The 11901-nt window shown below is 34.2% G+C and overlaps 1 protein-coding gene across 7 annotated transcripts in view; it reads left to right on the forward strand.

The window, feature by feature from the left end:
• Positions 1-11620, forward strand: part of FGD4 (FYVE, RhoGEF and PH domain containing 4) — a 226209-nt gene extending 214589 nt beyond the window's left edge. For all 7 annotated transcript variants that reach the window (XM_061125259.1, XM_061125254.1, XM_061125258.1 and 4 more), the window contains exons 15-17: positions 648-788; positions 3142-3282; positions 5878-11620. In XM_061125259.1, the coding sequence (XP_060981242.1) occupies positions 648-788; positions 3142-3282; positions 5878-6135 (540 nt within the window). In that variant the 3' untranslated portion in view covers positions 6136-11620. The remainder of the gene's footprint in view (positions 1-647; positions 789-3141; positions 3283-5877) is intronic.
• The last annotated feature ends 281 nt before the right edge of the window (positions 11621-11901 follow it).

Here is an 11901-nt window from a genome sequence, read left to right on the forward strand (position 1 = left end):
GGAGGTAAAATCAGCAGGGCTTTATAATAAGGTGAATCTATGGGGTGAGGTGAAGAGAGGGGTCAGGATGACTCCTAGGTTTCTGACTTGCCATGTCTGGTTAGAAGACTGTTATTTAGAGCAATAGAGAGTACTGTTAAGAGGGGAACATGTTGGGGGGGTGGGCAAGTGTAATAGGGAGAAAGCTGAGGGCAAGGAAGACTATAAATTCCTTTGGGGAGGATATTGATTAAATATCCAGAAGTATGCTCCCCAGGAAGATCCTCTGGAGGAGGAAATGGCAACCCACTCCAGTATTCTTGCCTGGAAAATCCCATGGCAAGAGGAGCCTGGTGGGCTGTAGTCCATAGGGCACAAAGAGTCAGACATGACTGAGTATACATGAATGCACATGAAGTATGAAAATCTGTACCAAGCCTTTGAAGATCACCTACCTTTAGGGGCCAGAAAGAGAAGGATGAGCAAGCAGAGCCCATCACAAATAACATTATAATAAGATGACAAATATTCCAAGTGTTCATGGGAATATTATTAGTCTAGTAAAAATTTGCATTTAGCTTTTTCTCATTTTTTATTACCCATAACATTACTGCTTAAATCTTATTTTATAAATATGGTTATTCACTCTTATTTTTTCTTAATTTAAGGTGGTTTGTTGGAAGTGTTCTGATTATAAAGCTCAACTTGAGTATGATGGTGGTAAATTGAGCAAAGTCTGTAAAGACTGTTATCAAATAATAAGTGGATTCACAGACAGTGAAGAAAAGAAAAGGAAAGGAATTTTAGAGGTATGAAATATTAAATATTGGATATCTTTCAGATTTTTTCTTTTTTTCTTTTATTTTTTATACTAGAAATAGAATTTCCTTTTAACTCTGAAAAATACAAATAATATATTTTTTTATTTCTCTTAGTATAACAATTTGGACCATGACGAGCAAGATTTATACTTTTGTTCTGTTGCTGACTCTTGGGATCGTGCTCAGTTGTATAGAAAGAAGAGGGGCAGTGCTTGATTAACCAAAATGCATTTGAGAGTAAATCTAGTCCTTCCTTGGTATCTGGGGGATTGGTTCCAGGCCCCTCCACAGATACCAAAATCCATGGATGCTCAAATCTCTTATATCCATTCAGTGGTGTGGTACAGCCAGCCCTTTATATCCTTAGGGTCTGTATCCACAGATATAGAGGGCTGATTGTGTATTGACTCTGTGAAGGTGTAGTCAAATATTAGAGTATTAATTGTATCTCTTTTAATGCTCAATTTATTACAATATATCTATTTTTAAGAGGAAACTGTCTCTCTCAATTTCATCTTATTGACTTTGAAAACTATTGTATGATATAAAAATTTAGATTAAAGTCTTATTACCTGAAAAACTCTTTCAGCTTATTGCGTTAAAAGCATTGTTTAATGGCCAGTGACAGTAATCTGAGAACTACACTGAAATATGAAATGTCTTACAACTGAGTTTTATTTACTGTTTTACATAAATTCAGACCTCCCAAACCTAGGAACTATAATGCAGCTAATTATCTGAAATGAGTTTTATACCCAAATATATTAACAACATAAGTAATAAATTACATAATAAGGCTCTTGGTGAGAGAAAGTTCAAGATAGCCTGGAAATCTGTGATCAAAATTCTTATGTATCTAAAGTTATAGAAATACTTGGTTAATCTAGAATTTCTACAATTCATTGATTCTAAGAATCACTTAGTATTTATTAAACATCTATGCTGTATAAACATACAAAAATCATTTCTGTTAACTGAAGAAGGATCATAAACTTTAAAGTCCACTTGAGGTTAAAGTATGGTCCCACAAGCTATAACTGTATTCTTCTAGGATGGATGTTGCTTGTATGGCAAACCAGAGTGGACTTTCTCTGGCAGGGGATGGTGCAAAGACATGCTTCAGTAGCTCCTAGAAACAAAAGTCATAATTTAGTATAAAAATTTTGCAATATGATAATAAAAAGTATGGAATGCCTTGGAGTCAGGAAAGATAGGAAACATTTCATTTGAGTCCATGATTAGTGTTCCTTGTCTTCAGATTAATTTTAAATGTTCATCTATAAGATCTCTGCTTAGCTATATTTTTGTAAAATACATAATTATGTACTCAGGTATCATCACAAGTCAGATTGCTGTAAAAGTTTCTAAATGCTTATTCTTGCTTTTTGTGCTTATCTCTTAACTAGTAGCAAAACAGTTTGCACACCAGCACTGCTCAGTGGATGACACTTGATTTGAGAGATACAAAATAGATGCAGGGATTTCCCTGGCAGTCCAGTGGTTAAGATACTGCGTTTCCACTGCAGGGAACACAGGTTCAATACCTGGTCAGGGAACTAAGATGCTGCATGCCTCAAAAAGAAAGAAAAGAAAAAGGCAGAAAATAGATGCAAACCATTGATCATTTTTTAGCATGGCCAAAAAATAGAAAAGAAAAAACAGAAAATAGATGCAAACCAATTGCTTTCCATAATATATGTAAAAAAAACCATCATTAGTCAAAGGATTTTGTTCCCTTTTAAACCAGTTATTTATGTATTAGGAGCCAAAGCAGAAAACTGTACAGGCCTCTACCAAGAGTTAATGTAATTTTAAAAACTCTGAAATTATCTCAGGTAAAGGGCAGAGATTGCTGGTAATCATTTGCCTTTTTGCTATTGTATTCTTAAATAGTGACGCTGATATAGCTTTGTGGCTAAGAGTTCAAGTTCTGGATCCAGACTCAAATCCTAGGACACCATTTCCTAAATCTTAGGAAAGCTATTTCATCTCTAAACCTCATGATAATGAAAGTAATAACTTTTCGGTGTTGGTGTGAATGTCACATGAATTGATACAAGTAGTAAGCTAAGAAAAGTGCCTTCATAGTAAGTAGTCAATAAATGTTTAATTTTGTATAAATTCAAGGTCTGCTAATACAATTAAAATTGACTAATTCATCATAGATCTAGATGCATATTTAATTAACTGTTGCAGATGAACCTTTTTTTTGGACAATCCCAGGAGGCATTTTATGTAAATATAATTTATGAATATTCCCTTCAGTTGAATCACTTCGCTATCTGGGTTTATTTTGTGTTCATTTCTCTGTCTCACTGTCTCTTTGCATTATATTTTCTAGATTGAATCAGCGGAAGTATCTGGAAACAGTGTGGTGTGCAGCTTTCTGCAGTATATGGAAAAGTCAAAACCTTGGCAGAAAGCTTGGTGTGTGATCCCCAAACAAGACCCTCTCGTGCTGTACATGTACGGTGCCCCCCAGGTATCTAAACTATATCTTTCTGAAGGGACAGAGGGAGGCCAGTGGACCCTGAACTTAAGATTTTTCCATTACTTCTTTATAGAACAAAAGAATTCATACAGTTTCACTATTTTTCATTATAGTTGAAAAATATAACCGTAATTCAGATTCGTTTAGACTGATTCCTTCTATGTGTGCTTAGTCGCTCAGTCATAGCCAACTCTTTGCGACCCCTTGTACTGTAGCCCACCAGGCTCCTCTGTTCATGGGATTCTCCAAGCAAAAAATATTGGAATGGGTAGCCATTTGCTTCTCCAAGGGAGAGGGGATCTTCCAGACCCAGGGATTGAACCCAGGTCTCCTGAATTGTAGGCAGATTCTTTACTATCTAAGCCACCAGGGAAGCCCGATTCCTTCTACAGACAAAAATGTCTTCTCCCTATGGATCATTTGCCCTCTTCTGTCAATCCTATTCAGTGGGTTTGAGAAAATATGGGTTGAATTAGTAAGGAGCATGGGAAGAAGAGATTGAATCAGAGGGAAAGGCAAGGAGACTTTTTAATGATAGGAAATATCAATAAGCCTTTTTTTCAACCCCTGAAAGGATGGATACCTGAAAAAGAAAGCAATGTGAGAAGAAGGTGACTTTAAATCAATCTTGGATTACCATTATCCAGTAATAATTTTGGGGAACCTTGTGTGAATGTATCTGAAATAAGTATTTGGGAACAACAGACATACACCTGGCATTAATGGATTGTATTGTGCTTAAAAACCAACAACACATAAATCAATTATGCACTCACCTAGAAACATGAAAATTTTGATGTACCTATTGTATTTTAGCCTATATCTACTTTAAGGGCTAGTGAAACTTTATTTTCAAAATAGACTAAAAATGCCAAGATGTGTACATGTATTTTTTTTAATTGAAGTATAAATGATTTACAATATCATATAAACTTCAGATGTATAGCACAGCTATTCAGAAATCACTCTGTATGTGTGTATGTGTGAAAGTGAAAGTCCCTCAGTCGTGTCCAACTCTTTGCAACCCCATGTAGCCTGCCTGGCTCCTCTGTCCTTGGACTTCTCCAGACAAGAATACTGGAGTGGGTAGCTGTACCCTTCTCCAGGGGATCTTCCCAACCCAGGGATTGAACCCAGGTCTCCTGCATTGCAGGCAGATTCTTTACTGTCTGAGCCACCAGGGAAGCCCATATACATATTTTTTAGATTCTTTTCCCTTATAGGTTATTACATAATATTCAGTGTAGTTCCCTGTGTTATCAATAGGTCCTTGTTGGTTATCAATTTTATACATATGAGTGTGTGTGTGTGTGTTAATCCTAGCCTCCTAATTTATCTCTCCTCCCACCCCTTTTTCCCCTTTGGTAACCAAAAAGCCATTTTTTTTTTCTGTGTGTCTTTTTCTGTTTTGGAAATAAGTTCATTTGTGTTTTTTTTTATCTTTTAGAGCCCACACATAAGTGATATCATATAATATTTGCCTTTCCTTTCCTGGTTTACTTCACTTAGTATAATAATTTCTATGTCCATCCAAGTTGCTGCAGTTGGCATCGTTTCATTCTCTTTATGGCTGAGCAATATTCCATTGTGTATGTGTTTGTATATATATACCACATCTTGTTTATACTTTTTTTTTTTTTTTTCTTGTTTATACTTTCATCTGTGGATGGATATTTAGGTTGTTTCCATGTTTTGACTATTGTAAATGGTGCTGCACTGAACATTGAGGTGCATGTGTCTTACTGAGTTATGGTTTTCTCTGGATGTATCCTCAGGAGTGGGATTGCGGAATCATAGAGTTGCTTTTTGTTGTTTTTGTTCAGTTTCTAAGTCATATCTGACTCCTTGCAACCTGCATGAAGCAACATATCATTTTCTCTGTTTTTAGTTTTTTAAGGAACCTTGACAGTGTTTTCCATAGTGGCTGAACCAATTTACATTCCCACCAACAGTGTAGGAGGTCTCCCTTTTCTTTACATCCTCTCCAGCATTTATTATTTATAGACTTTTTGATGGTGGCCATTCTGACCAGTGTAAGATGATACCTCATTGTAGTTTTGATTTGCATTTCTCTAATTAGCGATGGTGAGCCATCTTTTCATGTACCTTTTGGCCATTTGTATGTCTTTGAAGAAATGTCTGTTTAGGTCTTCTGCCCATTTTTTTATTGGGTTATTTGTTTTTTTATTCTATTTCATTGTTTTTCCTGTCTATAAGTACATTGATGCATGAATGAATTAAACACCAAATGGAACTGTGTTTGGTAATGAAATCATCATTAACATTCGCTGATTTTATACAATAAAATTATTGTTCTTTTCTTCTTTTTTACACTGAATAAAGAGCTGAATGGGCTCCCTCACAAGGAAAGAGGTGTGGGGTCAGTGAATTCTGGCTGATTTAGGCATTAGTGCTTATTCATTAATTCACTCAGGTGACATTACCAGTGGCCTCATGCAGAGGCACAGTGCTAGCAATGGATCTGTCCCATCTCCATGGAGAGCTCACAGTACAGGTCTATGGAGAGATGGTGGGAAAGGAGCGTTAGTGGGAGCCGGATCACATCTCACCATGTTTTTTCCTTAGGATGTCAGAGCCCAGGCCACCATTCCACTCCTGGGCTATATTGTGGACGACATGCCAAGAAGTGCAGACCTGCCACACAGCTTCAAACTGACCCAGTCTAAGTCTGTGCACAGCTTTGCTGCCGACAGTGAGGAACTGAAACAGAAGTGGCTGAAAATCATCCTTTTAGCTGTCACAGGTGAGACGCCAGATGGTCCTAGCCAGCATCCAGACACTTTGGACGATCATCTTGAACCTAAGAGAAAATCAGAATGCTAAGTTTCAAGACCTACCACGGTGTAGGGCGTGTCTCAAGATTTATAGCTCACGATATTCTCAGCTCTCCTTATTCATCTCTTAGCACTTTATGTTGAAAAATTGTACAGGCTCATAAATGCATCTTTTGGGGGACTATTTTCCTATGTTTATGTACTCTTAGTGACATTAATGTGCACAGCCATTCTACCCATAAAGATTGAAATAATGTGAAAAGTGGAGCATTTTCTTAATGAGCTATTCCTTGCATATGTACTTTTGTCTTGGAAAAAAGTGATATCATTTAATTCTATCACTTCAGGTTAGAGAAGTCCTCTTTCATTTAAGAAATCCTTTAATGTCTTCACTTATACATGTAGGCTTTATAACAGTTAAAGATATACCTCCATGTTGCCAAAATAGATCCACAGTAAAAAAAAAAAAAAAGAAAGAAAAACAACAATACAGGGACAATTTAGGCTATTGTATTAACTTATTTAAGTTAGTTTATAAAACAAGCTGCATAAATAATGTACATTCTTTTAAAGCAAAAGAAAAAAGACACATTGTTGGTACTCAAGATAATAGTTGTGTTTGTAGAAATACTTCTAAGAATAAAATATCTTAAGTATATAGCAATTATGTACATATAGTATTAAATACAAATATATATATACACAGTATCCACACTTTTCAGGTTAGGTTCATATTTGTCTCTAATTTATTTTTAAATATACAGCATGTTTTATCTTGGAACTGAGGAGTGTCCTAAACTTATGAGATGTTTTTGCTGATTTACATTTAATTGATTAACATCTAAGGGTATTGGTATTTTTATAATAAAAAGCTGTAATTTATGTGGCATGGGATATATTAGTGAGTTCCAACAGTATTTTTAAAGTACTATTTTTCTTTGTTCTGTGCCTATTTAAAACAGTGCCTCTCTTTGAAGGTGCTAATAATACCTAGTTAAATATAAGATGAGGGTTTAATTAATGCTTCAGTCTTGATTACTCTGAGATAAAGTGCATTTTGGTCACTGGGATGATCAAGTCATACAGATTATTTTACCTTTTACCGTCCTCTAATTGTTGTGGCAGTTGATATCAGCATGTTCAAGATTCCTGACCTTACACAGAACTGGGACATACAGCAACTACATTTATTGTTATGTTTTCCTTTCCCTTAAGACTGTTAATTTTGGTTAAATGAGGACTATATATAATTAACACTTAAGATAACTGTGTGGGCTTATTCCTTTGTCAGATATGGAAAAAAATTCACATGTGATAATCTATGATTAAGGGTAAAGGATAGGTAATTAAGACAGTTTATGCTTAACTTTTTAAACCACCTCACTAAAGAACAGTGGGGGAAAATACAATATAGAAAAAATAGTATTTTAATGGCAGGTTTTGGGGGGTACAGTATGATTGATGAAAATTTGAGCTTTTTCCCCCTTTTATCCTCTGGGGAATCTTAATAAACAGTTTTAATATTAATAGATTCCTTGTCACAAAGGCCATTCTTTATTATATTGTAGTTGTGATTAAAATCTCATATTGTTGGATATTTAAGTTAATCCTTTTCTCAAACTTAGATCTCTCTCTCTTGTTTTTCATTTACTCTATCATGTTCCAAACATTGTCATTTTTTAAATTCATCTGTCTGCTAGAAATCCACAAGAATGATCCTACTAGCCTTTGGGGATTACACCTTAAAGGTAGATTAGATTCACTCAGAATTTGAGATTGCCACACATTTTGTTCAGGCCCTATTTTTTAAAGAAATACATGAAGTTTCAGTATCTCTTTTCCCCCACATCCCTAAGGAGAAGCTAAACTAATTATAGTGGGCATGATTAGATTGCCTTCTTCTGAAAAAGGAATACCAGCCATTACCATCAACATTATGCCAAATACTTGGAGCCAAAAAAGATAAAGGTAGCTTCTTAGGCCCTATTAAATTAAGGACAAATTTAAAATATTTCACATTGTTTCTCTTTTCTAGTTGCTAGGCATGGGTGTATTTGTGTATGTGGTGTTTAGGGGTGATTATTGAGAAGGTTATAATATGGCTGTAGGTGATGCTTTGATTTTCTTAATCTCAAGAAAAGAGAAGCAGTAAAAATGTAGAATGATTATCAGGAGAAGGTGACTTTTGTAATGAGGATATAAAAATGGAAATGTAAGGGCCAGTTAGATTTACAAGTCAAATTATTTTTGAAAACTGTTTTGAAGAGTAAAAAGATTACATTTTTCCTACAAATAAGTCCTCCTGGAATGGAAGTAACATGAACACATTCAAGTTTTGGCTCAGTAAATATCAGATGTTATTTAATTTAGAGTATTGAAAGAAGACTCATGTAAAGGGAATATTTATTATCATACTCTTAACATTATCTTTATTTTTTTTTTTCCAAAAAAATAGAAATGTTAGTATCAAAAGAGAATTTCTGCTTATCCAATCACTGTCTTCACATTCCACATGTTCTTTTGTCAGGCACAAAGAGAAGCAATGAAGCAGCTTTGTTTTCACTAATGCTTTTACTTGGAGAAAGGCAAAGGAATACTTTTAGCCATTTAGAAACACTCAACCAAAAGACCTCAAAATGCACCTAATTGATTATAAGAGTAATGTCTTTGCTTTTTGAAACACCTGAGCTGTCATAATAAATTGAGCCTAGAAAAGCAATTGATTGTTTTAATATTAAAACAACATTCCATAAGGGCCTTATTCTTTATTTTCCTTTAAGTCATCTTTTCTTTAACATGCCCTTCCTTCAGACTTAAAAAAAATTACTTCTTTGATAAAAACTACTATTTATTATAAAACATTCCAGTTTTTTAAATATAAGTTTTGCTTTATTGAAAGTCTGCCATTTGGTAGATTGAATATGAAATGTAGTGCAGACTTATCTTCAGGTTTTAAGTGGGACCCAAAAATGAAAAATGTCACCAGCCACTTTTGTGACAGTGGCATCTATAATGCCATCATGTATACAAGCAATAAAACTTTACAGGGTAGGATTTTATACTGAAATTTTAATGTGAACATTCCTAGCCACAAGGATATAGAGAGTTAACTTCTAGGGGTGATACTGTAATTCGAATTGCTCATTTTAAGGAAAAGAAATATATGTGGCAGGGTTTGGGGTAGGGACAACATTATTGTTGGGATTCAAGTAACCATCAAAAGCCTTTTTATTTTTGCAAAGGGTCTGGATGGTTAAAAAAAAAAAAAAAACAGTTAAAGCACATCTGCACAACTTTATCAGGTTACATTTCATTTTCCATGAAGCTTAATGTAGATTGGTATACTTATATTTACTGGCTAATGTATGCAAATTAAAAAGAAAAAGAAAATTCCAATTTTTAAAACTTACCAAACCTTTTATTGTCTTCTTTGTGGAAACAGGATTTATCCCCCTCTAAATTTTAGATCTCATTTTCAGTTATACCCAAAGCCTTAAGTTCTTAGTGTGAGCTCATTGTCTGTAATAACTATAATAATGATCTTTCTGGGCTGAGTATATCCTGAGGAAAAGGTAACAATGGGAACAAATAAATTTCTAGGGAGCAAAAGGTTTTTGTTGTTGTTTTGTTTTTTTTTTTTTTGCAGGTATTCTTGCTATATAGCAGAATAGAAAATTTTTTCTACATTACATAATGTTCCTGTTAGCGCCTCTAAGATTAAAAGCACATGGTATATATAAGCTAAAATTAATTCAAAAAGCAAAAATATCTTAATGTCTTCATTCTTAAGTTTTGTATTCTTTAAGAATATATTAATATGAAATCTGTGACTAATGTGTTCTTATTCTTAGGGCTATATTGAACATCTATAGTGAATCATGCTGCTTTTTCATCCTCATCCAATTTTAGTAGAATCAAATTGCTTTTTATTGTAATACTATTATTTACTATAGAGTCTCCAGATTTAGAAAATAGGAGTATGATGTAGAAAGACTACTAGATATACTTTTGAAACCCTTTCTGTGAGTTTATGCATACAGGTATATATGTAAAAGCACTATTGATTTCAAATTCTGTTTTTCCATCAGAATAAAATTTTTATAGAAAGTATTCTTTATAACTTAAATATTTTAACATAAATTATATACATGGATTTTTAGTAAAATCTATTCTTATGTATGCCCTGTAATCATGTTGTCATGAGAAGATAACTTTGCTTTCTTTACTGATATGGCAGAGAGGAATATGATTAGGAACTGAAACAAGCAAGTACGGACAGAAAGGTGGACAGAAAGAGACCTATGGTCTCCAAATCAGAGCAATATATCTAAGATAAATGAAAGTTACTTAAACTGCAGGGGGTATAAACTGTAAGATGCAAATCTGTGTAATTGCACAGTCATGGATCTGTTGCACCTGGGCCTTTCACCGTGACCTCTAAATTATAGCATTAGTATCTTGTCATTGGGCTTCCCAGGTGGCTCAGTGGTTAAGAATCCACCTGCTAAGCAGGAGATGTGGGTTCAATCCCTGGGTCAGGAAGATCCCCTAGAAAAGGAAATGGCAACCCACTCTAGTATTCTTGCCTGGGAAGTCCCATGGACAGAGGAGCCTGGTGGGCTGTGGCCTATGGTATTGAAAGAATCAGAAACAACTTAGCAACTAAACAGCAACCATCATATTGCTTTCTTTTTCTTTTAGACTTAAAAAAATAATAATAATACTGTTGGACCATTTTCTGCACTGTTTAATGACATAAAAAAAATATCACTCTAAAGTCAGTCATGGTCTGTCTTCTACTTTTTGGACTGAACATTTGGCAGGAAACAGTGTCTTTTCTGTCTTTTGAAATGAAATAGCACATCGCTTCTACAAGATAGTTAACTCATTGTGAGTCACTGAGAGTTAAATGATGTTTACCCATTCCTAAAATTCATTATAGATTGAATTAGTGAGATTAGGTAGACTAGTGAGAAATTAAATCAAGAAATATTGTAGCATATTTGAACAAGTGAATACCAAATACATAGAGTGAGATATATATACATTAATATATAGGTTTGGGAAAAGACATAATAGTCTATGGGACCATTATGATAACAGAATTGCATTATATAGTACATATTATATGGATGTTGGAATGTATCACTTGGGAAAGGTCTCCATCAGCAATCATATCTGTATATAAAATTTGGGGGATTTTATTTGTTTATTTTACAAACTAGCATTTCATTTTGTGAGTGACAATTGACTGTTATTTTTGAATAAGTGCTATCTGGGTTTTTGAATTGTTGAATGATCAGTTTGAAAAGGTATGTTAGCAAAATTTTAGAGTTAACTCAAATGTGAAAAAGTGTACACAAAAAGTAAATTTTCTTTTCTAGCTGTATGAATGTAAAATACTTGCAGATAGTGTATATATTGTGTAAATATGTATATTTGGTCAGAGAGCTGGAAACATTGTAAAATTAAGCACTTTAATTCTTATTAAATAAACACTTGTATCTTGTAAATAAATACATCCTTGAATGAAATCTAAAGGCTTAGATGTTATTTGAGCTAGGATTATGTATGTTCAATTCACAATGATTTTGGTTGTTAGAAATTTTGGTTGATTCAGAAAAAATTACTGCATAAGGTACTGATGTTCCTTCCTACCTCCAGTCCCACCAAACCTTGTGTAAATGTTTCAAGAATAAAGTTTGTGACAGAAGCCAGAATTGCCTGGTTATAGAGATATAGGGGCTTCTCCCTGTAAGAACTACAAGGCTAGATCTCCAGGAACCGGTAAAGCAGTGCTGCTTTGTTCTCTTTG

The sequence above is a fragment of the Dama dama genome, chromosome 22 (assembly GCF_033118175.1).
Source record: "Dama dama isolate Ldn47 chromosome 22, ASM3311817v1, whole genome shotgun sequence".
Classification (NCBI taxonomy): domain Eukaryota; kingdom Metazoa; phylum Chordata; class Mammalia; order Artiodactyla; family Cervidae; genus Dama; species Dama dama.